Source organism: Pinus tabuliformis, chromosome 2_1 (assembly GCF_031772625.1).
Source record: "Pinus tabuliformis cultivar Carrire ecotype Pingquan chromosome 2_1, CPIR1, whole genome shotgun sequence".
NCBI lineage: Eukaryota > Viridiplantae > Streptophyta > Pinopsida > Pinales > Pinaceae > Pinus > Pinus tabuliformis.
This window is the reverse complement of record NC_142299.1, coordinates 314,795,342-314,822,158: the sequence shown is the minus strand read 5'-3', so window position 1 is coordinate 314,822,158 and position 26,817 is coordinate 314,795,342. Positions and strand designations below refer to the sequence as shown.

Here is a 26,817-nt window from a genome sequence, read left to right as displayed (position 1 = left end):
CTAAAAGTGGATCCTTGAAGGGCTACTACTAGACTAAGGACAATAAATGGAGCAATAGCCCAATGTCATCATGGCTAAGGCTCCCTGCTCTTTACGAACTTTAATCGATGGGAGGAGACCCATTATGATGAGGATCACTAAATGGATAAGCCAATGATAGGGTGAGGGGTGATCCTAGAAGCCTATTCACAAGAGGCTCAAATTGTTAATTTTTGCAACTAGGGTCAAATTCCACATTGAACAACTTAGATGACCAAGATGATGCTTGCATTAAATTCCTCTTTTCGAGAGGACCAAAATCGACCCAAAGATCACCTAATTTGGTTAAGCAGAAGTTAAGTTTTGAATTATTTTATTCATTCATTCATTATGGAACAAGTCGACCCTAACCACTTGGGTAATTGCTTGGGTCAATCTCAACCCCAAGTAAACTCTCAAGAAAGCCTATAAAAGGAAGTGACCTCAAGTTCATTTCAACACACTTGATCAAGACATGTTTCTATTCTTCTATTTTGTTTTGGCTCACACAGGTTTGTCGGAAGGAGTTCACACAGGGTCCAAAATTACAAGTGAAAGGTTCGCTTTGGGTTAGGGTTTTCTGGATTGCGGTCGCTAACACAGAGCAAAAATTTTTCGTCCCCGGTTGCTGGCACAAAGTAGGCAAGAGAGTAACTCTGGCTCTCTGGTGTTGATTTGGGGTAGCATCAGATGTGCTCTAGCCATGAAAACTGGTGGAGAGGCTAAAGCACATGAGATATACAAGACCCATAAATGGTTTGGACAGATTCTAACCAGTTTGGGAGATATTAAAATAATTAATATTTTTAATGGAGTTCCTAACTCTAAACTTAGGAAAAATAATATATTAATGGGTATTAATATAAAACTGGGTTAGAAGGTTCCAAAAGTCATGGATCAAGCCAAATCTAATCTTAGCCGTTTATTAGAGATTTAATCTCGGCCATTGAAGGACCAACGAGAAAAGTATAAGAGGAGGCTTGAGGATCAGTGGGAGAACATACCAGAGTGATTAGTCATTCATTTTGCTAAAGAGGGGTTGCTAAGCAAAAGTGAATTAGTGATCAACAATGAGGGGCAGTGAGTACTGGGCAGAGACAGTGCCAAGAGACCAACGCAGAAGCAGAGAGCGAGAGCAACAGCCAGAGCAGGCCACGCAGAGCCCAATAGAGAGCACAAAGCCCAGAGGGATTGCGTCGTCAACGCAGACGGAAAAGGAAGTGACGCAGAGGGTCCCAAAGGCTGCGTAGTGCCTCAGAGGGCTGACACAGAGGGTCTTGGGGCTGACACAGTGCAACAGGAGGCTAGAAGGGCCAGCGCTGAGCTTCAGAGTTGCCGGAGAGGGTTTCATGGGACAGGTTTTCTAAATCCCTGTTTCCGAATAGAGAGGTATTACTGCTGTGTATTTTTTCTCTATCGGGTGAGCCGGTTAGGCACCCAGTTGTACTCAAGGAAATAATGCATAATAATATACCCTCAAAATAGTTGCACCGGTTTTCTCGCATTGGGTTTTTCCGGGGACATTTGTCCAAAAATAACGATGTCACTTGTGTGTTTGTTTTCTTTCAGCTGATGATCTGTAGATGTTGTGACTGTATTGTGTTTATTTCGGTATTTAAATATTTTAAATAACTTTTTTAGAATCTACTTTTCTTTCAGTTGATGATCTGTAGATGTTGTACTGTATTGTGTTTATTTCGGTATTTAAATATTTTAAATAACTTTTTCAGAATCTACAAGTAGAAGAAATAAACCAGCAGAATACAAATTAATCTTCTAACGGATAGACTTAGAAAATTCAACATGGTATCAGAGCGTGGTTGCAAATCACAGGACCATTGAAGGCATCAACTAATTAGAGCATAGGCAGCAGATTTAGCTGTCCCAAGTGATAGAGCTGATCCTTGCAGAAAGTGACAGAGGAAGTGTTGACGCAGAGGGACTGCGTCATCAGTTCGGGCATGAGAAAGGCCAACGCAGAGGCTGAGGAGGGCAGAAACAAGCTCACGTAGAGCCACGCAGAGGCCAGGAGGGCTGACACTGTTGGCTGAGGGAGCTGTTTTGCCAGTGCCGGGATTGCGCAGAGCTAAGAGGCTCGATCCTTCAGTTGTTGGGGCGAAGGAAGCTGTGGGTAGTTTGCGGGAGCAAAGCTGGTAAGGTACTGTGGTCAAAACAATACCTAATAGGGCAAAACCAAGGAAGAGGGAGTTGCTGCCAAGATGGATTTCTAGCTAAGGAATCTGGATCAGTGTTTCAGTTGCACAGACGATCGGAGAGGGGCAACTTGACGGTTGGCAGAAGGATTTATAGGAGGGAAATCGGGACTCAAAGGGAGTCCAGAAGAGAACTTCCAGACGAGACGTAGAGAGACTTAGTAGGAGTCGAACCCAGAACTTCTAGGTGGGAAGTAGAGAGACTCGGAGGAGTTGACAAAGAAGAGCAGAGAGATGGCCGAGCAAAGAGATGGCCGTGAATGGGTTGAGGGATCAGGATAGGCTAGATGGGGCGTCCAGCTTCGTGGTCTGGAAGGCCAAGATCCTGTCCATTCTAGACAGATATCGCATCAAGGGATTTGCCTTGAGAGTAATGGTTATCCCAGTTGACCTAGTAGCTAATGAAAGGTACGAGGAGGCAATGGCCAAGGCAAAATGCATCATCCTTGATGGGGTCAAGGATCTTGTGGTCCAACATATTGCCGAGAAGGAGACGACAAAGGAAATGTGGGATGCCTTGAAGACGTTGTACCAGCATACTTCCGTGCAGACGAAGATGCTTCTTGAGAATCAACTACGGTCATCCCAGATGCAGAAGGGAGATTAGATAGATCTCTTCCTCGATCGGTTGAAAGAGACTCGGGACCAACTGACTTCCATAGTGGGGCCACGCTGGATCAGGAGTTGATGGTGAGGACCGCAATTAACACCGTCTCCGAGGAGTGGGAGACATTTGTCAAGAGCATATTGGGCAGGGCGAGTCTTCCAGATTGGGAAGAACTGTGGGCGGCTCTTCGTTAAGAAGAGATCAGAGGGTGACCAAGACAGGAAGTAATAGCAAAGGAGTCTGGATTAAGAAGGAAGAGAAAGAGGATGCAGCTTTGGAATCTGCGGGAAAATAGGAGAAGAGGAAGAAGAAGGACCTCTCCAAGGTCAAGTGCTTCCACTGTGGGGAACTGGGTGACTATGCGAACCAGTGTCCGAGGAAGAAGAACAAGGGAGAGGCTTCTGAGTCCAAGGCAGCACCAACGAAGGCGGAGAAAGAAGTTGAGGAGGATGACGATTTTGCCATGAGTGCTCATGTGCCATTAGAGAAGAAGTGGGGAGACATCTAGCTGTAGTTAGGAGGACTACAAGCGATGAGGTGCAGGATCCTTGAGGTACCCAACTTCTTGGATTATACCTTGCTACGGGAGCCCCGAAGAGGAGTAGTAGGACTAGCGGATGTCAGTAGAGATGGATGCGGATGAAGCGGTGGAGAGTGCTACAGTGTAGGAGTCCCTGGGCAGTGCAAGGCTAGCAGGTTGCAACAGTGCGAGAGGCACGGGAGTGTTGCAACAGTGCAGGATGACATAGAGATGTGTGCAACGGTGCGAGATGCAGGGAGTTGTTGCAGCAACGCAAAGTTCAGTAGGGGGAGCACTCGTTAGTAACGGAGAGAGCTTCAGCATCGAGAGTGTTTCTAGCCTGACAGGGATGTCAGAAGTTGGGTGGATCAGTTACTTACTTCTCGGTGACTGAGTTGCAGTGAAGTAGTGATTAGCAGCAGAATGATGCAACATGATGAGAGGGGGTTGCAGTGCACATGCAGTGTTGGGAGAAAGGACCAATAGTAGCACAGATACAGAGGGAGCTGCTGTACGGATGCAGCAGTGGCAGTGGCAGAGCCATGGGCGGAAGTACAGGATGTTGGGCGGGGAGGCCTAGCATCGATGTTCTGCACTCTACAATATACATCAATCTATCTAATCCAGTTATCTAGCTTTTCTGCATTCAATTCTCCATTATAAACTGGCAAATCAAACTTCACATCTAATTTAATCAAAGAAGATTTCTTCTTTTTCTTTTCAGGGCTTCCTTTGTGTGAAGAAGATGATGATGGGAGAGATGGTGGAGAGGGCTTCTCTTCTTTTCCTTTGCCTTCTGGGTGGGCAACTAGAAGAGGTTCTTCTACTCCTTTATCTTGTTTGGAGGTTGAGGACTCTTCACCTCTACCTTTCTTAAATTCTCTATACATTTCTTCTACCATGGCTCTCATGGTCATGAAACTGTCCATGAACTGAGAGTCTGATTCCAAGGGACTTTCTTCTGACATTTTCCTCTTAGAATAGACTCTTCCCATTTCTGGGTTAGCTTCAACCAACTCCTTCTCCTAATTTAAGCTTTGATCTAGTTATCATTCAACAAAAAAAATCCAGCACAAGCTTGTCTAACCTTAGCAACCTAGAGCTTTGATACCACTTGATCTGAAATTGATCCAAGACAATTAATAAGGTATTACAGACTCATGCATGGATGTGCCTATGTTATTTTATGCAACGGATCGATAAGATTGCGCAATACACAGGCACTGAAGCAGTTAAAGAAAACATAACATGCAAACATATAGACACAACAAGTTTAATAAGGAGTTCACCCAACACTCCGGTGCTACGTCTCCTGGTCCAGCCTTCAGTAGTGGCCTCTATTATGTTTTCAAAGTATATTTTTTACAACAGTGAGCTCAATTTGAGTCTCACACAGCAGACACAAATCAGTAGGACTGTACTTGGATCCCCCAAGTCTCTGGAGTACACAGACTCTCCTTACTGAAACTCGACCTCTATTGGTCACAGTAGTATGAGCCCAATCTGAGACTCATACATGACAGGCATATACAGAGGAGTTCACTTGAACCTCTCAAGCCTTCTCTGGAGCACACAAACTCTTTGACTCTCTCTGTCTTTGTCTTGACTCTGGCTTGATGCTACCTTTGTTTCTGTAGGTCAGCTTGACTTCTTCTCTCTGCTTTTAGCTTTCTTAACTTGCCTGCTTCTCTCTCTGTCAATTCATGGCTTTAAAGCCAATCTGCTTTCTAACTGTTCATTTCTGCTTCCTGGCTTTCTGGTTCTCCTGCTTCTGTCCGTTTGAATCCTTTTGTTCTGGGTAATCATCACTGTATAACGCTTCACAGGGAGGTGGCCACCTATTTCATAACGAACTGAGTGTCAATTCTCTTGGACATATTCGAAACGACCGTTTATTCCATTAACTCCAAGAATGCCCGCGAAACATGACCTTCTACCAATACATTGTCCATATCGGACTTCAAATCTTATACAACTCTGCCTGTTGACCTCGTCAAATCCGGTCATCCATCGGATTGCGTCTCCGCCATTGATCTGGAGCCTCCAAATCCTACGGTCATCGTCCATATCGGGCGGGTAAGTAACATGATGTTTACCCGTCCGATGTGAGCGGTTTTCTCTCTCTTCCGCCAGATGCGTGGCACCCATTGTGTGGCATCGGGCAGGACTCGGTTGAAACCGCTTACCGCTCGAAGCCCTTTCGATATTCTGCCGGTTTTTGTGGGACCCCACTTCTGACGGAATCAGAACGATATCCATTACATTTTATGATTTTTCGGGTCCGGGGGCTTGCGGCCCTTCCTTCTTTGAGGGGTTTGCCTTGCGATCGCATATCAGAAACTACCCCCGTTCCTTGAAATGACCTTTGGTTTTGCTAATTCGCGACAGCGTGCGTTACCATGGGCCGATGGTCTGCGCGCTTGACCGAGGGTCCTCGTTGCTCCGCGTTGATCACAAATTGCAACTCTTATGAGGATATCTCCGATAAGCTTGATCTTCATAAGACTCTGAAACTCTGGCATGATTTTTAAAGAGTTCATGAAAACTTAGAGAGTGTTCTAGGATCTAATTTGGATCATTGAGTGAACAACCCCTGGCTGCCTCTGCGCATTGTCTGCGTCAGCCCAACGTCACACTGTCTAGGCACTGTGTTACTCTTCCCGGCTGATCGATTTTCTCTTGAGATTCTGACTTCTGCTCTCCCAGTCTCACACCCTGGCTTCCAACTACAGAAATCGAACCCTCCAGCAAATTTCAGACTCCCTCAAGGCTTCTACGGTGCCTCTGCGTCAGCCTCTCTGGCTCTGCACTGCGTCTGCTGGATCTCTCTTTGCCTTCTCTACTGAGTATTCTCCGACCGGGAAAGATCTCCCTTCAGATACTATTCCTGCTCCTCTTTGCAAAAGATCACTATCGAAAATCTCTCCGACAGCTGCTCTGCGTCAGAAAATCGAACTTCTGATCTCCCCTGTGTGTGTATTCTCCAAGTGCCCCTCAAGCCTCTTCTTATATATTTCTGTTAGACAACCAATGGCCCAAATTAACTTCTAATCAATGGCTTAAATCATTTTGGCTTGATCATTGTCTTCTTCTAGAAGTTACACCCACAGTTTAGATTAATACCCATTAAGTATTTTAATTTCCTAAGTTTAGACTTAGGATTCCATTAAAAATAATTAATTATTTTAATAAAACTGTCTCTGGGTTGAATTTGCCAAAATGATTTCTGGGTATTGGAGAAAGCATGTGTCTAAGCCTCCCTGCAAACTTTGAGACTTAGAGCACATACGATGCTACTAGAAATAAACAATGCACTACTTTTTGGGCCTTGAAGTATGGCAAAAGCCTGGTGAGATTTTCCTTTCAGACGGAAAATACATTGTAAAGTTGTTGGCAAGATTTGGAATGACTGAATGTAAATCCATGGTTACACTGATGGAAATGAACTTCAAGAAGTTATGCAAAGATGCATCAGGACCAAACTGAGAAAATCCATCCCAGTATAGACAACTGATTGGGGCTATGATTTTCCTTGTGAACACCCGTCGAGATATATGCTATGCAATAAATACATCGAGACAATTCATGACCGAGCCTAGCCACACACATTAGATAGCTACCAAACACTATTGAGATATTTGCATGGGTCGATTACACTTGGCCTAAGATATTTTGCAGGAAATGTTCAACTCCATGGATACACTGATGCTGATTGGGCCGGAAATGTTATCGACAGGCAAAGTACATCTGGATGTTGTTTTAGCCTTGGATTTGCCATGATATCTTGGATGAGCAGGAAGCAAAAGTCTGTAGCATTGAGCACAGTCGAAGCATAATACATTTTCGCTAGCATGGCTAGCTGCGAGGCAGTATGGTTAAGAAAGCTCTTTGGAGAGTTATTTGAGCAGGTCCTAGATACAACAATGATATACTGTGACAACAAGAGTGGAATCCGTTTGGCATAAAATCCTGTGTTTCATGACAATTCCAAGCATATTGAGATTCGATATCACTTCATTCGAGACATGGTGCAGAGAGGATCTGTCAAGCTCCATCACATATCGACATATGAACAAATTGCAGATATTCTCACCAAGGCATTACTAAAGAGAAAGTTCTCAATTTTCAGAGAATAGCTTGGATTGATGGGTGTAGCCCCTCCGAATAAGGGGTGACGCTGATCGAGGACACTGAGCATACTCTTCCCATCCTGCTTGAGCTTTCAAGGTGAGGAATCGAGATAGAGGGCTCCTGGGGTTGAGGGAACTCTAGACAATAGGGCGTTACCCTATCTGTTACCTAGGGTAGAAGAATGTTTCTCCCCTATCTTTATAGGGTCGGAGAATGTTGCTCCCCTCTTGGTCTTTGCAGAGTATACCCCAGTTGGCATCATACCCTCAAGCAGGCCAGCTTGATGGGAATACCACTCGTTTTGTCCAATGAGTTGAGAGTGTACTTGGGGTGTACAACCCAAGTCGATTATAATGCAGGTGTTCTACCACATGACTACTAAGGGTCATTGTTGGGAAGATCGGTAGGCAATAGGATTGGGTTGGAGATGTGCTCCCCTGTATGATATATAATCATATTGCTTGGTATGGGTGGAAGCTATTGCTCCCCGATTCTTCTTCTTCTAGATTCGAGAAAGTTTCAGCAGATAGAGTTGAGCAGAGACAGTCAAATCATTATAGGATGATGCGAAGATCAACTGACAAAAATTGGCAAGTGGAATTCTTCCTAGTTGAGAGGGAGTGTTAATTTTTGCAACTAGGGTCAAATTCCACATTGAACAACTCAAATGACCAAGATGATGCTTGCATTAAATTCCTCTTTTTGAGAGGACCAAAATCGACCCAAAGATCACCTAATTTGGTTAAGCGGAAGTTAAGTTTTGAATTATTTTATTCATTCATTCATTATGGAACAAGTCAGCCCTAACCACTTGGGTAACTGCTTGGGTCAATCTCAACCCCAAGTAAACCCTCAAGAAAGCCTATAAAAGGAAGCGACCTCAAGTTCATTTCAACACACTTGATCAAGACATGTTTCTATTCTTCTATTTTATTTTGGCTTGCACAAGTTCGTCGGAAGGAGTTCACACAAGGTTCGAAATTATAGGCGAAAGGTTCGCTCTGGGTTAGGGTTTTCTGGATCTCGGTTGCTGGAAAAGGACAAAAGTTTTCGTCCTTGGTCGCAGGCACAAAGTAGGCAAGAGAGCGACTCTGGCTCTCTGGTCACTCGGAGACAGTTTAGTGAGAGCGACTTTGGGTTCAGAGGCAGATCGAAAGGTTCCGGTCCCTGGTTGCTCGCACAAGGTAGCCCTGGGAGTGACCCTGCCATCTCAGTCGCTCGCACAACATCAGTAAGGGAGCGACCCTGCCATCTCGGTCGCTCGCACAACAACGGTAAGGGAGCGACTTTGGGTTTTAGTTGTTCAGTGCCACAGTCGCTCGCATCAAGACCTCCTGAGAGCAACCCTGCAGTCACAGTTGCTCGCATACAATGACAGAGAGAGCGACCAAGGAGTTTCAATCGCACACAGTCAGTCATGATGAGGGCGACCAAAGTTCAGATCTAAGATTTGACATCTTGGATTCAGTTGACTTCAGTGATCTGGTAGATCTGGGTTTCTCTCTGCTGTTATAATAGATATGTAGATCTGATTTATTGTTATCGCCGTTAATCATATGTATTGGGCTCATTGTACTCACTACTGAAATCCTTTTATGATGATCTACTAAAGAAGAAGATTTGAAAGGGTTTCCCCTTGTGGGGTTTTTCCCTGGTCTTGGACCAATTTGCTGTCTCTTATGGTTGTGTTGTTGTCTTCTCTATCACTGCATATATTGTTCTTTCTTCAGTTACATTTATGATTGATTATACTACTAATAATTGGATGCATTGTTAATGAAAAGATAAATTGGGCTAAAGTAACTTATACAACATAGAACAATAATTTTTTTTAACACAAATATGTGGCTTGCTTGCTTTGGAGGTAAGGTTTAAAGCTCTCAAGGAAGGGATTAAGGGGAACCTCAAGGTTTAGGTTTAGGGTATGTATCTTATAATGGAGGATCCTAGACCTTGAAATTCTTGTGAAAGCTTGGATTCCTAGTGATCCTTGAAGAATCACCCTTAATAGTGTATGGGACCATGTGAGGCCAAATGGACCTAGGGGTAGGTCAAGGGGTAGGGTTTAGCAACCAATGATATGCTTGACCTATTCCGGAGGGGGAAAGGGACCAAAGGAAGATGATTTAATACAAGACAATGTAAGGGTCCCAATGAGGCTTCTAGCCTAAGGAAATGAAGGGGAAGATTCAATCTCGAGGCTAGGGCTTGGGATATCTCAAAATCCCACCGTCGGAATTTCCTATAAATTGGAGGGCACCTAGGAGACACATTAGCGCAGTAGGGGCCAAGAGATTGAATTTTTTTGATGGGTGGTTTGCAAGATAAATGATGCCCTAGGGGACCTAATGGGCTAGGCCTAGAAAAGGAGAGGGAGTAGGATGAAAAAGGTTTAAGGTGATCACCTTTGGGTGGACCAATGCCTAATCCTTTGGGGAGATTGGAGTTAGGTAGAATTATGACTATGAACCTTTGAATTTTCTAGGTCAAGGAGGCATCAAAAACAACTTTGCTTAGCACTAGGGCAACAACAAAAGCAACTTCAAAGACTTTATACTTCGATTTGCAATATATATGGCTTATCAAGATGAATTTCAGTGATGAAACATCCTTAGGAACATTCATTCATTATACATAGCCCATACATGAAGCATTCAATATCCAGAAACAAAATTTCCACAACTTCGCGTAAAGAGATGTAGCAAATAAGCCCTAGTATAGCGAAATCCCAACAACAATGTATGTGACAAAATTAGAAAGAGAATAACATTACAATGTACTTACATGTATAAAAATATATCCAACCTTCCAAAAAAATTGCCATCAAGAAGCTCCGAGGCATATGAAAATTATCCAAACATCAAAATTCACTCCATGCTCCAAAAAATCGTCCTCCAAGAAGGATACCGAAAATCTCTAAAGAGATACAAGTTCCAAATCCAAGTGATGATGATAAAATGAATTCACATCACTTGTATTTATACACTTCTAATGAGTTTGATTTAGCTAATAAGGCCTACATTAGCCCCTACAATAAAATAATGTGCAAAACAGCTGACTTTCGGTGACAAAGCCACCAAACTAGCTCATAAACAAAAGAATAAGCCTCTCAAGAGGTTGAATGATCAATAATACATGTCATTGGGCTTTCTAAGAAGCCAGATGAAGTCCATAAGTGCCATAATGATGAATAGGACTCCCAAAAGTAGTGGACAAGGGGTTGGCCCCTTGTTCTCCAAATAATAAACCTGTGGTGCTCCCAATGGGTGTGGGGGCACACAAGTAACCTCACGGGTCTCCAAGTAGATCGAAGATGCTTGTAGACTATCTGTAAGGGCTCAAATGATGGTGTAAGTGATGCCACATCAGTATACAAGTCCTGGATCATCTGCTAAGTGCATGGTACAATTGTGGGGTTGACTGGGCATGGTGAACTAGGTGCATCTTTGTCGTCCAATAGGTGAATCCCAAGCAATATTTGAACATCTCTGGGGATCCATGGAGTACTGTCCACTGCTATGGAGGCCTATGGCTCTCTAGACACACCCTACATGTGCCAATGTAGCCCTTTAAAGGGCTAGGACCCATATAGGGAGACCAAACCCATAATGGAGACCATCTACAATCCTGCATAAGATCCAATGCGTCCCCTAGCCTTCAAGTACAACAAGTCATTTAAGGAAATCAAGTTAAAGAGCTTACAAACCATGGACAATAGGTGGCCACTTCATAATGGCATGCCCTTCCATAGTGAGCTTTCACATGTGCTAATGTCTCCAAGCTCCAAAGCGGTTTAACCAAGTACCCTATTAGGTGGATTCTAACTTTAGAGGGGACAGTATGTCCAAGGTACATCCTTCAAATGGTGGTGGCTTGTGATAAAGAGATGAATGGAATAGGGAATGAAAGGGGCAATCTTGGACCACATGTTGGGGTACAAGGGTAGCTAGTAAAGGGAAGCCCACACTTTGGTGTATAATGTATAAGAGGGAGCAATCGTGGTGCATGAGGTGCCCCGACCTTCATTTTTCCACCCTTCTTTATACGCCTTTTGCCTTTTATTATTTTTCTTTGATTAATTACTTGGGGCTCAAACAAGAAGAGCATGATGTGTAAGGTATAACAATGGATACCCCTTTTGAGGTAGGGCAAGTCATTGCCCACCAAGGGTTGGGACAGTCATGGGTTTCTGAATGATAAAAGAGGCTCATCTAGGGTCTAGAGGAACCAGGGTGATGGCCATAGGGATGGGGTAGAGCTCATGCATTGGATTTTTTCCACATGCTAAATGTGTTTGTCTCAACTATCGTTTGCATTTTGTGATACATTTTCCTATTGAATGTGGCCAATTATGCTTTTACTTTTGTTTTCAGTGACATAAACCTCCGGGGCATCGTTTCTGATCTAGGTGGATGTTGGTGGGCACCCACCTATCCCACTTGGACCCCCACAACTGCCTCTTTCAGTTTTTTAGTTTCCTTAATTGTAGCACAATTTACTATTTGGCAATTTTTCGAGTCCTGAACTCTCGGAGCCGTTTTGAGGCCCTAAACGACGTTCTTTGGGAAAACCGGGAGCAACATGGGACATACACTGATGTTGTTCACCCAAAATTTGTAGTCCTCGGATAGATCTTTCTAACAAGGTATTGTGCACGTCAAATGAAGATCGTATGCCAAAGTTACAACCCCGGGAAGTTGATGTACCAATTTACCCAAACGGGGACCATAGTTTGGTGTTTTATCTCCTAGGGTTAGTTTTTAGATGTTTAGGGTTTTCCATTGTTTCTTAATAATAAATAGGCCTTCTAGCCTCATTGTAACACAATTTTAGAGGTATGTAGCCACCACATCTCTTCTCAGAGATAAGCTACCATCGCCCGAGCTAGTTTATTTCCATTTCTGTTTGTAAGTATATTTCAGTATTTTACATTAATGAAATGAAGTATTATTTCTGTTGCATCTCTGTATTTATGGTTATCTCTGTAATTTGTTGCATTCCTATTTAAATCCGGATCAGTTTCAGGCTCGACCCAAGGTGTGGGCAAGGGGAAGGGGAGGCTCACCCTATGCGGACCCAGTGGAGGGATGTGGACACAAGTGGGAGAAATGATGAATGAGGTTGTAATGAACAGAAAGGGAGTAATGTATGTGGACGAGGGAGCAGGAAAACACAACCAGAATTGGGGTTTCCCACGTAATACCACCCTAAAACCCAAAGGTCAATAAAGGAGATCCCATGGGACTAAGATCCAAGGGTAACATCCAAAAGAGGTCTAGGGGACAGAAGCACAGACCTAGCCCACTCTTTCTGCTGAATCCCCCCATTAATCTATGCCCATAAGTGTCCATGATAAGAAAACTACAATACTCAATTACCAAATGACAAGGCATACCTTTAGGCTCGGGAGGCCCACCTTCAAACATACGATCATGACAGATGGTTGAGAGACCGCATAATTGGCTTAAGTGGCGAGAAATGGCACAACGAGCTAGTTGGTGGCTGCAAGGGGTTACTGGTTGTCAATTGAGGACCATCTTGGTGAAAATTTTCTCCTAGGGATATCACCTACAAAAATGTGGGTAACAAGGACCATCTAGGAGAAAAACATATTTCTCCCATGATACAGCCCACAGATGGTGGGTAACATCTGGCTCCAACTGGGACATGAGCTCTCAGAAGAGTGCATGAACGTACTCGAACAGGAGGTCATGAGAACACTAGCAATCTCTTGGGACCACAGACCTATTACCTGCACATATCAAAGATCAATCATACAAGGCAACATGTTTTTGTGGTGTCTTATGATCACCCATGCTTAGTATTAGGCCATAAAACTAACAAGAAAATAAAATTTATTCTAAATGCAATTTTAATCTAAATGCAACTAGTCTATCATGATAATATCATATGATGTTAGTTCTAATGAGAAAATCAGCATGCAATGCATCCTACCCTAACATGCATATGATACAATGTCAAGTGTCAAGGAAAGGGGTGATACAACTCAATTTGACGAGTTGTGGCCAAAGTTCGTCATTAAGTTTGGCAATGTAATAATAATCTTCTCCGACCTTTCCATGAATCTTGACAAGCACAGGGTTTTTGTCTACCAAGCCCACATCCCCAACCTTTTATTCCTTTTTGGGCTTTCACTTCTTGTTCGTCTTGTGGTTGGGTCTCTTAAGGATACAAACCTCTTGAGAAGGGAGAATAGGGGATGGTTCCTTGGCCTCAGGAATTTTATAATAAGGGATGGGCCCTAGTTTTACCATGTGAGTAGGGTACATGGGTTCTCTATAAAGGGTAAACAGAGTTCCATCAAACTATGGGATGGTGACATAGGATAAGTCCATTTCGAGTTGACCACCAATAGTAGCACCCCATTTCCTAGATAAAAGCATTCCCCACACATCGGTAATATCTATGACCACAACATCCATGAGTAGGGATATATTGGGGTTCATGGCTAAGGAAACCTTCAGATCCTTTATGAGGCCTTCTACTTAAATAGGCTTGGAGTTGAAACCACAAACCGCCCTATATTCACTGGTAATGCTAAGATTCAATTGCTTCATGACTTTTAATGGCATGATATTTGTAGAAGTCCCTGAATCAAGCATACAATTGTGTAAGAGGTGTTCATTGATAGCTAAGGCGAGCAATAATGGCTCATGTCCTGGATTTCATTTGGGAAAGTGAATGTTTTGCAATTTTATTAGCATATCCTCTTCCTTTTCAAACCCGAGGGCTTTCTTCACTTTCCATTCTTGATGTTGGAGTTTCACAATTTCCTTCAAGGGGACCTGCACAGTCATCTTTCCTATAGCAGCATCTAAGTCAAGATCAAGTTCCACCTCCTTACCCTTGGACTTCTTTTTGGGCTTCCATATTGGAGGGTTCCCCTTGGAATTCTCTTTCTTCGAGGGATCTTTCTTAGGGGTGTCCCTAGGAGGAGGATCTTTAGGAAGGGGTTGCTTAGGAAGTGATTCTTTTGTGCCAAGCTCCTTTCAGGTGGAAGGAGGGTTCTTGTTGTTCTTTCTTGAGTATTAGATCCATTGAAATCTCCCACTATCATCAACATTTTGTATCACTTCTTCCTTAATAGTCACTTCACTAATGGGAAGATGAGTATATGAACCACCTAGCAAAATGTTGAAAGCTTCAGATTCTACGATGTTAGCTTGCTCCTTGATTTGTTCATCTTCACTCTCATCCTCATCACTTCGCTCGTCCTCAGAGGATAATTCTTGTTCCACAACATTTGTTGGAGCCAAAGTGTTTGGAACTTGAGATGAGCTCGGCTTGTCTTCATCATTTTGTTTCCTAGGGAAAGGCTTGCCTATAGGAATATAATTTGATTTTTGAGCCCTTTCCAAGGTGGTGAGTTTGTTCATGTATAATCTATCTCGTGAGTTCATCTCCTCAATTAGCTTATCGACTTTCTTAAGGAGCACTAGAAGGGTTTCTTTGGTTTGGTCCTTGGATTTTCCCTTCTTGACTTCAACCTTAGCTTTAGGATGTTCATCCACATCCATTTTGGAAATTTGTAGGTTTTGTTCAACTTCCATCACTAACTCTTTAGCCTCAGCCAAGGTCTTAGGTTTCTTATCCCTTAATGCATATGTCAAATGACCACCCACGACTTTAATGAATTTGTCAAGTATACTAGCATTAGGGGGTCTCAAATGGTTAGGGATATCCCTAACTACCCTATTAAATTTTTGGATAAACTCTTTCATATATTCCCTTCCCCTGCTTATTTGGTAAACAAATTTAATGTTGAAAGTTCCCTGTGCATCACATGACCTTCTTCTCATGAACATATCCTCAAATTGGTTAGAGTTTTCTATGCATCCTGGGGGAAGACTCAAGTACTACTCCCTAGCTCGCCCCTCAAAGGATAATGCAAAAAGCATCATGATCCTATCTTCATCGAATACTAGTCTAGGAAAAATGGTCTAATAGAACTCTTCAACATGGTCATGAGCACTTATAGTAGCATCACCCTTGAACTTGGGTAGCCAATTATTATATTTTTCAGGTAAAGGCTTAGGATCATTACTCAAGTTTAGAGGTGCAAAAACATTAACCAAATGCCTCTCACTTCATGACATTTTTGGTTGGTCCTAGTTTAGGTCGGTGGCAGAGTTAGTTTCCATCTCGGGTGTGTGATCACCAACCTCTTCAAATTCAAGGAGAAAGCTAGTTCTAACAGGAGATGGAGTTCATTCTCCCCTTCTTGCAGCGTCCCTAGTTAAAGGAGGAATGTTGTCACCTTAAAGTAGACTATGTGATTGGATAATGAATGGAGTTTGCCAGAAGAATATTTGAATTGTCGTTTATGAATCAATTCCTCAATGATTCACTAGGGAGGTAGACCTACTTCTTCCTCGACAACAGTGCCAAAATGTTACCTCTCAAACTAGCAGGGGTCCTAGGAGGGGATCCTATAGAGCAACTACTAGGCCAAGAGACAACAATGGAGCAATAGCTCACTATCACCTCAGCTATAGCTCCTTGCTCTATGGACTTTCACTGATGGGAGAAGACCCAATATAGGAGGGATCACAAGGATGAATATGTAAATGAATGGTGGAGAGTAATCCCTAGAACCTATTCACAAGAGAGATTTAATCGAATGGCTTACTTGCTTGAGAAGCAACGTGATAGGCTCTCTAGGAAGGGCTAAGACAACATGTGAGCCTAGGTTTGGAGGATATGCCTTGACACGGGGCTTCCTAGACTTAAGGATCCTCGTGGAGAAATGGATTCTATGTAATCCTTGTGGAATTTGAGTTATGCAATTGTGGAACGACAAAGAACCCAAGTGGACCCAAACTAGGTCAAGGGTATGGAGTTGATCGACCAAAGAGGGGCATCTAATTAGGAAAGAGAATAGGATCAAAGGACTAATTTTTCTCTTGAGATTTGAATGCAATGATCTAAGTGAGGACACTAACCCAAAATCAACCTAGGGAAAGAAATGGTCTCGTGGCTAGGGCTTGCTATATCTCGGGATTCCACTGTTGGATTTGCTTTAAACTTAGAGGATCTCTTGAGCAAACTCCAATGCAGCAGTGGACCAAAATTCTAGGGCTTTGGATGGCTACAAGGAATTTCACTTGATGCCCTAGGTGACGCTCTAGGGTTAGGCCTAGAATTGAGGAAAGTGGAGAAAAGAGAGGCAAATTTAACCACCAAAGGGATGCGAGGATCAATGCCTTGCTTCTTGGGATTAATGGAGTCAAGATACACATAGATTGAGAATTTTCGTGAGATAAGGAGCCCTAATTGACCTTTGCTAGCCTTTCCAAGGGCAACAACTAGGTTATTAGGGATCTATACTTCAAATTTGCAAAGGAGATGAAGTTTCAAGCTCTTTCAGCCTAAGAGGTGCCTCTAGGAACATTCACCCAATCCCTCAAAGAGAAATGCATGTATTAAATTGCTTATTTAAGGTCTCCAGAAGAATTTCGCATTACTTTAACCCATACAAGAATAATGATAACAATAACATGCATTAGACAAGTAAGATAACAATAATAGCATTTAAAAGTTTAGTTACATGAGAGAGCGAGTATATCCATTCATCAACTTCGCATTAGAAAGAAGCTCCAAAGACAATTGTGAAAATCCAAACATCATATTGCATCAAGAAAACTCCAAAAATTTCATCCCAGCAACAAGTGCGAAAATCTTTCAAGAAATACTAATCCAATCCAAGTGATGGTGAGAGGAATGAATGGGCCTCTCATCTATTTATACAATCCATAAGGGAGTTAGAATAGCCTAATTGGCCTAATTGAGCCCTAAATAATAAAATAATGTGCAACATTAGCATTCCTTGGTGACAAACCCACCAAGATAGCTCAAAATAGAAAGGTAAGTCTCTCAAAAGGACAAAATAGTAAACATGATGAGTCGTTGGGCCATTGAGAAGGCCTAGTGGAGTCCAAAGTGTGCCAATGCGTGAAAATAGGCTCCAAACATAGTGAATGAGGGGTTGGCCCCTTGATATCCAAGCAAGTCACATGTGGTGTCCCCAATTGGGTGTGGCTGCACAATGGTGTCCTCATGGGTCTCCAAGTGGATCGATAATGATTGTAAAACATCTGTAGGGGCTAGGATGATGACATAAGCCCTCCCTTTGCCTCCCGTGGTGAGACACATCCTCATCTAGACTCTGGAACCTCTGCCAAGTGTGAAGCCGGCTGGGCATGGTGATCTAGGTGCATCCTTCTCATCCAAAAGGTGGAACATGAACAATCACTGAATGGTGCTAGGGATCCATGAAGTGCTCTCTGTTATGGTGGAGGGCCATGGCTCTCTACGCTCACCCTATAAGTGCCAATGTTGCCCTCTGGAGGGCTTGGACCCCATATAGGGAGACCAAACCCCAAATGAAGACCCACCTGCAATCCTACATAAGATCCAATGCATCCCCTTTCCCTCTAGTACAACAAATCATTAGGATTATCAAGTAAAAGAGTTTAAATTGTGGAACGAAACGAGCACTTTATGGTGGAATGCCCTTCCATAGTGGGCTTTGGCATGTACAGGTGTCTCCAAGCTCAATAAGGGGGTTAACCAAGGACTTTATTAGGTGGTTTAAGCCTTTAAATGGGGTGACATGTCCATGGTACATCCATCAAGTGGTAGGTGGCGTGTGATATAATGATGGAGTAGACTGGGGATCAGGGGAAGTCTCTAGGCTACATGCCATGGTACAAGGGTAGCTATATTAGGGGAAGTGCACACTTCGGTATATGAGTGTAGGAGGGAGAAATCGTGGTACATGAGTTACCTCGACCTTTGTTTTTCACCCTTCTTCATATGCCTTTTGCCTTTGATTAATTTTTCTTCGTAACTGCTTGGGGCTCCAGGGATTGAGAACATGATGTGTAGGATACAACAGTAGATACCCCCTTTAAGGTGGGGTAGTTCTTTGCCCACTAGGGGTTGGGACAATCATGTGTTCCTTAATGTGGAGGGGGCTCATCTAGGGCCCATAGGAACCAGGTGATGGCCATAGATAAGGGGTAGAGCTCATGTTTGGCTTTTGCCCACGTGCTAAATTTGTATGTCCCAACCATCTTTTGCATTTTGTAGTACATTTCCTGTTGTAAGTGGCCAAATTATGCTTTTTATTTTCTTTTAGCTGCATCAACCTTCAGGGCATTGTTCCATGCCCGACCCAAGGTGTGGGCAAGGGGGTGGGGAAGCTAACCCTTTGTGGATCTAGTGGACAAATGTGGACCCAGGTGGGAAAGGTCATAAATGGGGTTAAAATGAGCGGAGGGGAGTGATGTATATGGTGTCGGGAAGCAGGATCATGCAACCAAAATCAGGATTTTCCATGTAGTGCCAGCCCAAAAGCTAATAGCCAGTAAAAGAGATCCCACGGGACTAGGATACAAGGCTAACCCCCAAATCGGGAAGAGGAAACAAGAGTAAAAACCTAGCCCACATTTTTCCGTTGAATCCCCCCACCAATGCGTGCTCAAAAGTGTGCATGATAAGTAAACAAAATTATTCAACTATACCAATGAAAATTCATACCTTCGGGGTTGGGAAGCCCACCTTCCACATACGATCATAACAGATAGGCGGGGGACCACATGGCTAGCTCAGGTGGTGGAGGTAGTGGCACATCTAGCTTTCTGGTGGCTGCAAGGTGCTGCTGGCTGAGGACCATCTAGAAGAAAAAAAAAATTTCCTATGATACCACCCATGGATGGTGGGTAACAGACACCTCCAACTCCCACAATGTTCCAACACTTGCCCTACATTGATGACTTTTATGGGATGATGCACTTGGACCTAGCATGCCCCAGCAGGCTTAACACTATTAGGGAGATGGCAGTTGATCTAGGACCTAGAGGAGAATGGTCTCACACTTTGAGACAAGGGAGGGCTAGCACCACCTTGAAAGCCCCCAGTGTTGGAACAGAGACAGGCATTTTGGCCACTTGGAGACCCATGAGACCACATATTGACCCCAAGATGCAATTCGGGAGCCCAAAGAGAGAGATTAATAGAAACATGAAGGCCAATCTTCACATCCCGATTTTAGAGGGCTTCTACACTTCAATTGGCACTGTAAGCCCTCAACACATCCCCCAAAGTGACATACACATGGTTGACGTCATCACATTCTTCCTTACGACTCACATGTGTGGGAAATCATTTGTGTTTTGTCATTGGCTATTAGGTCGACTTGTGACCTAACTTGTTGTTACATCATTATTTTATTGTTTTAGGGGGCATTAGGCTAAAATTAACTTTGTGTCGCCTCATATAAGTAGAGGAGAGATGATTAGTTGTAAATCATCATCACAACTTGGATATTTTGTCCTTTTGAGCTAATTCAGGACATCTTGTCTTGTGGACAATTTGGATCTATGAATGCATTTTGACATTTGGAGCTAATTCATTTATCTTTGGAGCTATTATTTGGATCAAATGGATGGAATCTCTTTGCATGTTATCTTGTAAGTGTACCTATTGTTGAATATTTATTTTCTATATGTCTAATGTATGGAATATGTTGAATCTAGGGTTTGCTATTGTGCCCTAATTTGTTGAAAATTTATTGAATATTATCTAGATGTCACTATTGCATGCATTACTCATGAATAACATGTGAATGAATATCCTAGTGGTGAACTTTTACTAGCTCTCCCATGAAAATTCCTTGATCCATTGCATAGATAATTGCTTGAGTTTTGGTGCTAGGGCATCAAGAATTCAACCTCCTTAGAAACTTTTTAGCTGTCCTATCAAATCATAGACTCCATATTCCCAAGGGACAAGGCACTAGTCCATTTTGTTGGTGATCAAACACACTTCTTATCCATAAACTCTTCTTTCCTTAATTCGGCCCCTTTAAGGCCAAGCACACTAACTAGGGCTTGGTGTGAATCCCTAGGAAAGGTGTGTTGGAATTGAAGAGCCTAAACATTAAGAGGATTGCATTTTCCACAAAATCTCTTCTTTTGGTGGGCATCCACTTCAATTTTGTCCATAAATTCCTTTGCCCTAGTTGTTTTCCCTAGGGTAAACCCTAGTTTGGTCTTGCTTCAACTTAGGGACTTGTTTGAGGGTTTCATGTGCTTTGATCTTGTTCATATAAATTGTTGGAAATCCTTTCTCCTGCCTTGACCTTGGCAATCCCAACACTCAACATACTAATCAAGCCCTAGGTCTTGTGCCTCATATAGTAGGCCTCTATCAAGAAAGCAAATTGCCTCCTATTGGAGCCTTCAGCCTAAATTGTGACTTTTTTATAGAAGGCCTCATTGTGTCACCTTGTACCCTAACCTTAGAATGCCCATTAGGTGACCTTCTCACATATCGGGACTCCTCCCATTGGTGACAATTCGTAAATAGCAGGGGGTTTTGGCTTTGGTGATAGTGGGCCATCATTCCATTGTTGTCACTTGGTCTAGTGTTAGCCTTGTAGGGTGCCCCTCTCCAAGCCTTGCTAGATTTTGCGGCAACAGGGACCTTTGGAGTTGATTTGAGGATGCATTTGAGGACAACTCTTCAAGCGATGGATGATCATAATGCTTGGAGACACCTTCATCCTTCCTTTCATCATCACTCAACATTTGGAGCCCAAACAGGGCATGACATTATCATATTAGAGGCTTACGACTTACACACGTGGATCTATTTTGGCATAATTTCATGTTGAGCTAGTGGGTTGGCTTGTAACCCAAGGTTTACTTGTGTTTACTCATTATCAAACTTGTTTTAGGGGCTTCTTAGCTAAAATTAGGTGAGGTAGACTTCATATAAATAAAAGGTCATCTCACACTTCATTTCATCATCACTTGACTATTTTGGCCTCTTAGAGATTTTGGCCTAGCTCTTGTACCTCGCTACTCTTGTGGAGATGTGATCTTTGTGGATATTTTGCTATTGGAGACTAGTCCTTGTTGTGGAGACATCATTTTGGGATAATGAAGGATTGTTCATTGATATCTTGTGAGTACTTTATTGTTGAATACCTTTTCATGGCTATTGTATACAATGTTTTTTGCTATAGTTTTTATGTTCTTTGTCTAAATTCATATCTTTATATGAAATTTTTGGTGAAATGTTGCATGCTTTAATCAAGAATCTTGAATGTCCCTTGAGAACATCCTAGAGAGCTTTTCTCTTGCTTTTATCCCTGTATAGAATGATATCTAGGGTATCAAAAGTGGAAACTTAGGGTTGATATTTCCATAGTAATTATCCCTTAGACTCCATCACCCAAGTAGTTAGTAGGCACTGGTTTCCACATAGATGGTCAAAACTAATAAAGCTTCATATTTTCCTCTCTTAACCAATTTTGACCCTTCAAGGCAAGTCGCTAGGGCTAGGGCATAGAGCTGAATTCAACTAGGGTTGAAGTGTTGGCTTTGTTTTGAGGTTGTTCTTGCTAGTTGGACCTTACAACATCAAAATCTTGCATTTTGCATGGTTGGAATATCCTCCTTAGGGCTGATGTCAATCCCTAGGAAACCCTAATCTAGCATTTAGGCTTCAACGTGGGGCTTGTTGAAAGCTTGTCTCCCTTTTTGTTGATCATACCTTTCTTGCGAGCCTTTTCTTGGTTGTGTATGCCTAAGTGTACCACTTTTGTAGCATATTATCTAAACACTAGTCTATGAGCCCCTCTTGTAGGTTCCTTCGAGGTTGCTCTATTGCTTATCACATTGGATTGACTCTTGTTCTTAATTTGGGTGCCCTATCTGAGCCTATTAAATTTGTCACCTTTGAGCTATTGCCTTAGAATATCTGTTAGGTAACTTATACTAGGAAGCATCCCTTGTGGTGAAATTCCACCAAAGAGCAAGAGGGGAGTGTTGAGGTGACAGTAGGCTTCACCCCATTGTTGTATCTTAGTCTAGCCCTTGTCTTATGTGGTCTCTTAGAAGACTTGTTAGGTATTGAGGCAACAAGATCTAAAATTCTACTTTCTCCATATGAAATCCATTAATATTGGAACGACTCTCAAACACCTTGAATCAATTAATGGTAATGTTAAAAGTTTAAGTAAAAGGATGAAAATGAAAAATAACGAAACACGTCTCTTTTACTTTAAGAAATTAACATTAGCATTAGGGAGCATCTAGGAAACATCTAGGGAGCATCTGAGGAGCAACAAGGGGGCATCTACGAAGCATGATAGGAGCACAGAACGACACATGGTATAATGGTTCGGCAAATGGCGGTTTTGAATTTGCAAGAACCGTGCAAATTGAGCTCGAAGCGTGGTTTCAGGGACTCTTTGGTCACAGTTCCGCATGGTGCGCGGTTCTGGGGTCCGTTGCATGATTCCTACAACATCGGTCCCAACTATCTTGAGAGAAGAGAAGGGCATGATAGGTGGAGTCAATTGGGAAATGTAAGAAGTATGAGAGTTGGTGTACACAACATCAAAGTGGATTTTGTTTTATTGAGTGTCCAACTAGTGTGAGGAGTTGTGTTGGGGCTGTGGGGAAATCAATGAGGGAGAAGGAAATGTAGGTATGGTCAACAAAGGGAGGGGAGAGGGGACAAAGAGATGTAAATGTGAGGAAGCGGTTGGATAGGACACAATTTACAACATTGGCAACACTACTGTAAGGGAAACAAGCGAAGTTAATGGAATCAGGGAAGTTGGAGAGACCATTAAGGAGTAGCAGGTCATGAGATTCTCCAAGATGGAAAAGATATCTCCCATAGGTTGAAATGGGAATAGTTCTATCAGCTCTATCTATATGCACAATTTCATGGTTGATCTCTTTTAGGCAAGGAGCATTGTCATGGTTGATCTCCTATAGGCAAGGAGTATCCTTGGATATATGATGTATCGATCTATGTAAGGTCTTGGTTTGGGTGTAAGTTTCCCAAAAGGATGATCCGGAGTAGAGTAGTAGAAGATATCTTCGTAAAGGTTAATTTAAGGCTCCCCATTTAAATGAAATGCAAAACTTGAAGATACTAGAGGAAAGTAGCAGAAAATATTGAAAGTATCAAGCAAGATGGGGCATTCCCTTGATCTTGAATGCACATGTATCTGGATGCTTGCCAGATGCAATTGTTAAGTCTTGGAGTCACAGATAAGGCAAGCAACTCCCCTTGAATTGCAAAAATTGTGTCTCATGGCTGAAGGTTGAGATCCAATGATAACTTGTAATGAGAGTGAGTGCTTTCTTGGGGTTGTTAGGAGTCTCAATGAGAAAAAGGGGATCTCAAGGTGAAACTACATCCTAGAATGTGCATGGAGATGACCAACCCTAGCCATTGTAGTTACAACAAGAAATGGAGATGAAGGATGACCCAACTTTACCCCAGTGATGGCATCATTTGTTTGGCCAAGGCCAGACTTGCAAGGGGGTTGGCCATCTTTAAGTATCATACAAGAATAAAAAGGAAAGATGAATGATTTCAAAATACGAAGTTGTTTTTCCCCTATGAAAAATAGAATAAAAGAAAACTTGTAGAATCATTGAATGATCATGAACCTTACTATAATATCTTAAAGTACAAGAGTAACCAAATAATGACATATTGCATAAGATGCTAACAGCGTCCCTTTAAAAATAACAAGTTGAAGTACCCAAATGAAGGAAGAAGAAAATGAAGATAAAGACAATTTACTTAAGGATTTTTATAAAAAACGTTGCAAGTTATGAGAATTTGATGGCAACCATAGTGGACCCATTCCTTTTCCTTTTCTTTTGAAACAACTTGATGTTGCTTAGGTCATTTTGAGACTGCATATTGGTCATTTCTTGCTTTTATTGGGAAATGCATTTCTCAGTAAAGGCACTACTGAGAAAAGTTAGGGTATTTCTCCTAGGAAGCAGTGGTTTCTCCCAAGCAATAACCATTCCTTGGCGGGTTTTCCCAATTCTAAAGAAATAGCCATTTAAAAAAATAAATAAAATATCTTAACAAAGAAAGTGAATAAATGCAATTTGATTATGCCGTGAATTTAATTTGATTTACAACGTTCATGCATTACATATGGTGGTTTACTTTTGAACGTTGCATAAACTTAACCGAATTATTTCATATATACATATTATGCATAATGCAGAGCAGGGTGGGTCACTTCTTCCTAAAATTCTTTGGTCCTTGTTTTGCATTCTGTTTTGTTTCATGTTTCCTTTCGTGTTCCTTGCTTCTTGTAACATAGCTTAAGGATATCGAAGGGGCTAAAGACTTTAAATCTGGTAGTGAAGGCAATGTATCTTCCTTTAGAACTTGGCTCCACACCATTGCAAAATTTTATAGGGCAATTAACATAAGTAAATAAATTACAGTTCTTGCGTATGATGGTGGAACTGGAATGGAATAGAAACCATGTTTGATAATTTAAGTGTGTGACCCCATTTCCACATGGGAAGATGAGGTTCATTATGTCCAAATTGCATGCTTCAACAAATAGTATGGAGGATGCGTATGCTCATATATTTTGGTGATTTATATGTTCTTGATAGTTCACTACATTGTAAGATAATTTTGCCATATATTTTCGGTTGAATGTATTCGTTGAAATTACATTTGGGTAATTTGTACTGTGCATATGGTATTGTAATTTGTGACTTTACGCTTATTAATGTGTTTGAATTTTCGATAGCAGTATAGATTCCTATAGAGAAGCAGGTTTGGAGAATAATCGGACAGTTCTGAGCATTCAAAAATTATTCTATATCCTAGCTATAATTTTTTTCAACATCCATGCTTATTTTGATGTGAGAAATCTTAGTTTTATGTTCACAGATTTTTATAAATCCTCTTCCAAGAAAAATAAGAAGGAAATTTCTTCCAGTCCCTTTAATGAAATTGTTTGTGATTCATGGCTCCACTCGTAGAGGGTATAGATTATATTCTTCAAGTCATTCCAAAACATGGTTCACTTGATGGCACTTAACATTTTGATTTGTACATTTTAGAATCCGTATTGCTGGCACATAGTGCTAAAGGATGTCACACATGATTGTGCATTGAATGTCACTTTTTTAGCTGTTGAATTCTAGGTTAATAAAAATTTGATGAAACCCAAAGGATGCCACATATGATTGTGCATTGAATGTCACTTTTTTAGCTGTTGAATTCTAGGTTAATAAAAATTTGATGAAACCCATTATCTCGTTTTCTTACAACATTTCTTTATACGTATTTATGTTGTTAAATTTGATCTTTTTACATTGTTAAGGAAATCAACTTTTGAACCTTCATATCTTTGTTTGGTATTTCTTTTTGTGTCATGTTTTCTAGAGGATGTTATAAAAGGCATAAAATTGTAGTTTCTTTAACGTGAGACATTGTTGATTGTCAGGTTTATGATAAGTACCAGCGATTATCTGGTGGAGAGGGTACTCTGATCTCAGTCTGCCCCAATGGTTGTAAAGTTCTGCAGCATGCAAATCCAATAATTTTAGATAAGGTATGTTATGATTTTTTCAATTAATTTAAATTGCCACTATCAAAATACGAAAAACCCAATAAGTGCTTGGATATCATGGGCCTTTTTAAAATCTTGAAATAGTGTTTTAGTACATAATTGCCAAGGACAACAAGAGCAAGCAACTTGGGGCTTGCTTGCAATGATATATTATTTTCAGTTGTCTTAAATCTAATGTCCGTCATCTTGACTTCATGCAAATATAAGGCAACTAGGGCACTGTTTTTTATCTGAAACTGTTTAACCATCCCTTTCCTATAGGGTTTCATAGTCTATTCTCATTCCAATATGCATGGTCTTAACCATTTGTCAAATTAAAGGCTTTCTCAGACTATTTACTCTTATGAGTAGAGCTCAAATGTTTTTTTATATGGGTTGGACATTTTCCTTTTGTAAAATAGCCTTAAAAGGTATTGTTCTTGTTGCATGAGTTTGTGGGATCTTAAAAAGGACAAAAAATTAGCTTCATGAAAGTAAAGGTGTTTATGATTCTAGCCTACAAGATATAACTTGTTTATCTTGGCAATAAGTTTGACATTGCCCTAGACTTTTAGTGTTATGGATCAATCTTCTTGTTCTGAAAACAAAGTGCTCAAAACAAGTTTGTGAAAGAGGTAGTAATGGAATGCACCTACTCAACTTTTATGGATAGTAGTGTTTAATCCTCCAATTGGATCAAGTAGGTGCTAGACCATGTCCTCTAAACTAGTCTCCCTACTCTCAACAAGAAAACTTTATATATATATATATATATAGTTAATTGGGTCTAACTCGGGTGGTTGGGAGAAATGATTGTTATCCTTCCCACCTAGGTTCAATTCCTGCAAGTGAAATGTTGAGCTCTTAATGAATATATTGTTCTAATGGCTTCAAGCCC

At 41.7% G+C, this 26,817-nt stretch overlaps 1 protein-coding gene across 5 annotated transcripts in view; it reads left to right on the top strand.

The window, feature by feature from the left end:
• The window catches only part of LOC149200115 (uncharacterized), a 346,691-nt gene that overhangs the window by 103,543 nt on the left and 216,331 nt on the right, over positions 1-26,817 (top strand). For all 5 annotated transcript variants that reach the window (XM_089402592.1, XM_089402590.1, XM_089402591.1 and 2 more), the window contains exon 2: positions 25,815-25,922. In XM_089402592.1, coding sequence (XP_089258718.1) covers positions 25,815-25,922 — 108 coding nt within the window. The remainder of the gene's footprint in view (positions 1-25,814; positions 25,923-26,817) is intronic.